Source organism: Oryzias melastigma, linkage group LG16 (genome assembly GCF_002922805.2).
Source record: "Oryzias melastigma strain HK-1 linkage group LG16, ASM292280v2, whole genome shotgun sequence".
NCBI lineage: Eukaryota > Metazoa > Chordata > Actinopteri > Beloniformes > Adrianichthyidae > Oryzias > Oryzias melastigma.
Genome location: NC_050527.1, coordinates 19200573 through 19203742, shown reverse-complemented (window position 1 = coordinate 19203742; position 3170 = coordinate 19200573). Strand labels below are relative to the sequence as shown.

The following is a 3170-nucleotide window of genomic DNA, read 5'->3' as shown; positions in this document are numbered from 1 at the left end:
ATGAAACCTGCAGGGTTCACTCTTTTCCTGAGTGCGAGCATTTGCATGTTGTTGTTTCCTGAGGGGAATTCTGAGCTAGTTTATTTGAAGGGACCGTCTCCATCAGGTCTAAAGCAGCTTCACTTGTTTTTGAAGGTGAAGAAACATTCAGGTTCCCATGAAGCTTCAACAATCCACTGGAGTCTGGTCAAATTCCAACAAGCTCATTTCTCCTCTTACCTTTGCCTCTTCACTGACGTCCCAGGTGAAAGACACCGCATTGTATGCAATCTCCTCCACGTTTCCAATGGTGCTGAAGCTCTCCTTGTAGTCGGCTGTGTGAGGAGACGAACGGCAGGAGGAAACTTAGAGGTATTGAGGCTTTTACACAACAAGCTGAGCATGAGTAAACTTTATTCTTAAAGTCCCCCTCAGAGGAAAATCCTGTTTTTTGAGCTTTTAACATGTATGTGTGGCATTTTTCTTATGAGAGAGAACAAATGTAACAGAAAAGTTGCATTACTGGCAATAATGCTAGTGTGAATGCTTTTTGCTGAAAATGGTAATGAAATTTACTATAATTGCTGAAGGGATTTGGTGAAAATGAAAAAGCTATTTGCAAATTGTTACATTTGCTAAAAGACTGGAAATTTTGTTAAAGAACAATAAAAGAGCGCTGAAGTTGACCTAAAATTCTGAAAAAATTGTAGTAAAATTGCTTAGAAATCCCTAATACATGTGAATTTTGCAAAAATATTTAGGTTGTTGCTTAAATATTAGCTAAAATGTAAAATAGCCTAAAATTCCTCAGTAAACTAAATTAGTCAAAAATGTTAGCTAAATTCCAATTGTTTTGAAAATTACCAGCAGTAATGTCCTGAATGAGCTGAATGTTTTGATATAAAGATTACTGAAATCACTGAAAGTTTGACTGAGGAGATTTTTAAACAGAGGCTTCAGATCAACATGAAAAATGGCGTTTTAAGACATTTAATTTGTAGGATTTGGGTTAAAAACTTCATAATCATAATTAAAACACTACTGGGAACGTTTTTTTTATTAAAATAATTGTCACAGGCGGACTGTAAATGTATTTAGAAAAGCAGTTTGTCTGGAAACATTCGTCTGTGGACTGAGGATTCTTCTACTCTGACTTTTTCAGTCCTGCTCCTGAACATCCCTTCTGTTTCATGCAAACAAAACTCAGGTTACTGCTTGAGTTCTAATGCTTGACTCATTCATTAGTCAGTGGGAATTGGTTACACAAGGAAACAACAAGCAATGAACTCTACCAGGAAACAGGACTATTTTGTTCAGGTTGTGAGACAGAGAGAAAGTGCTCTGTCTCTTCACAGGAGTGTTCTCTCCAATACACCCGAAAATGTTCAGCTGCTTATGAATTCTACAGCAAGCCCATGCCAGTACCACTGATGCCATTAACTTGCCAAACACAAATGGAGTGTGACGCTGGCTGTTCATTCCTCTGAGTCTAAAGCGGCAGGTTGAGGCCCGTCTCCTCCTGATCATTGTGGGATAAGGCTGCAGCCCAGGCCCCCACCTTTTCCTCCTAATAACGTCTATGCAAATGTGCTCCTCGCAGACTCCTGTGGGAATCCAGGACAGACTCGCTTCCTGGTGAATCAGGTCTGCCTGTGGGAACACGGCCGGGTTCTCCCTCAGCCTGCTGCAGGCTTGAGAGTCCCGCAGACCAGACAAAACCGGCGCTCACCAATGTCCAGGACTCTCTGCTTGGCGGTGTGCTGACGGGAATGCCAGTACTTCCAATTCCGCAGCTGCTCGTCTCTGCCCTTGTCTTCCCCAAACACGACCATGATGACACTCTGGAGGGAAAGCAAATCTCAGAATACTCGTGCTTCCCACAAGACTACTTTTTGCATAGTCATCTCACCTGAACAATACTGTCCTGCTGCAGCTCAGAGCCCCCAGGGGGACCTTTTGATGACTTCCCATCATGTCTGCGAGATGACACTGCCCCGCCCCCCCACAGTTTGCCGCTGCGTGGAGAGGGAGAGGCTCCGATGGCGGCCCTCGACAGCGTCAGAGAATAAAACTGGCCCCGGTTCAGGTAAGCCATGGGTCCTTCTCCTTGGCGCGGCCTGAGCGACATGCTGGCGTCCAGAGAGTACTTAAAACTGTCTCTGTGACGGAACGAGAACCAGTGTTAGCCCTCAGGAGGACGCACGGCCACTTTGGCTAAGGCTGCACAGTATGAGGGAAAGTTACAATGAAATCAATATTGGGATAACAATACAGCTTACGATACATGAACGAATAATAAAATAAAAACATCATGTTCATGTCACTGCAACACTTTTCATTACATAAAAGCGTTATAAACTATAGTCCAAATGAGCTGCATAGGTGACAGGGATCTAACATAACAGGACTCCATTCATCTGATTGGTCAAATGTGTAAAAAGGTGTATTAGATTTGGTAACTACCTCAATCTACCATGAGATAGTTTTACCCTGTGCACACAAATGATCATTTTAATCGTCAACTAATCACAGATTATTTTTTCAGATTAGTCGACTAATCCGGTCATGGGCAAACTTGATGTAAAACCATAGACTGTTTATACAGTCTATGTGTAAAACACACATCTTAACCATTATTAGCGTTAAACTCACTAACAAGTAGATATATAACATTACCTGTGATAACTCTAGTGTGAATGCTGGAAGCTGAATTTAGTCGCTAAGGGTGCTAGTGCTGATAGCTGAAGATGCTGAAATTAATAGCTAAAAACGCTGAAGCCTATAGCCAGTTCAAATATTAGTTAAAGGCCAAATTAGCCTAAAAAAAGCACAAGTTAGCCAAAACAGCTGGCATGTAGCCGAAATATTAGCTAATCTCCAAATTAGCCTAAAAAAATGAAAAAAGCTAAATTAGCCAAAATAGCTAGCATTTACCTGAAATATTAGCTAGACTCCAAAATAGCATAAAAACCTTGATAAATGCCAAAAAGTCCATAAAGCTAGCAGAATACCATTATAACTTTCAACTTTACTACACTCTGACTCCATATGATATAAAGTAATGACTAATCGACAATTAAATTAGTCGTCGACTATTTTAATAGTCGATTAGTCATTGATTGGTTGATTAATCGTGGCAGCCCTAGAACACATATAAGGTGACCAGTCTATACATTTGTCAGTACCCGTAT

At 41.1% G+C, this 3170-nt stretch overlaps 1 protein-coding gene across 2 annotated transcripts in view; it reads right to left on the bottom strand.

Moving 5' to 3' along the window:
• The window catches only part of LOC112151995 (grainyhead-like protein 2 homolog), a 17399-nt gene that overhangs the window by 10110 nt on the left and 4119 nt on the right, over window positions 1-3170 (bottom strand). For both annotated transcript variants that reach the window (XM_024281194.2, XM_024281193.2), the window contains exons 5-7: window positions 1889-2138; window positions 1709-1820; window positions 220-314 (exon numbers count right to left, since the gene is read on the bottom strand). In XM_024281194.2, coding sequence (XP_024136962.1) covers window positions 220-314; window positions 1709-1820; window positions 1889-2138 — 457 coding nt within the window. The remainder of the gene's footprint in view (window positions 1-219; window positions 315-1708; window positions 1821-1888; window positions 2139-3170) is intronic.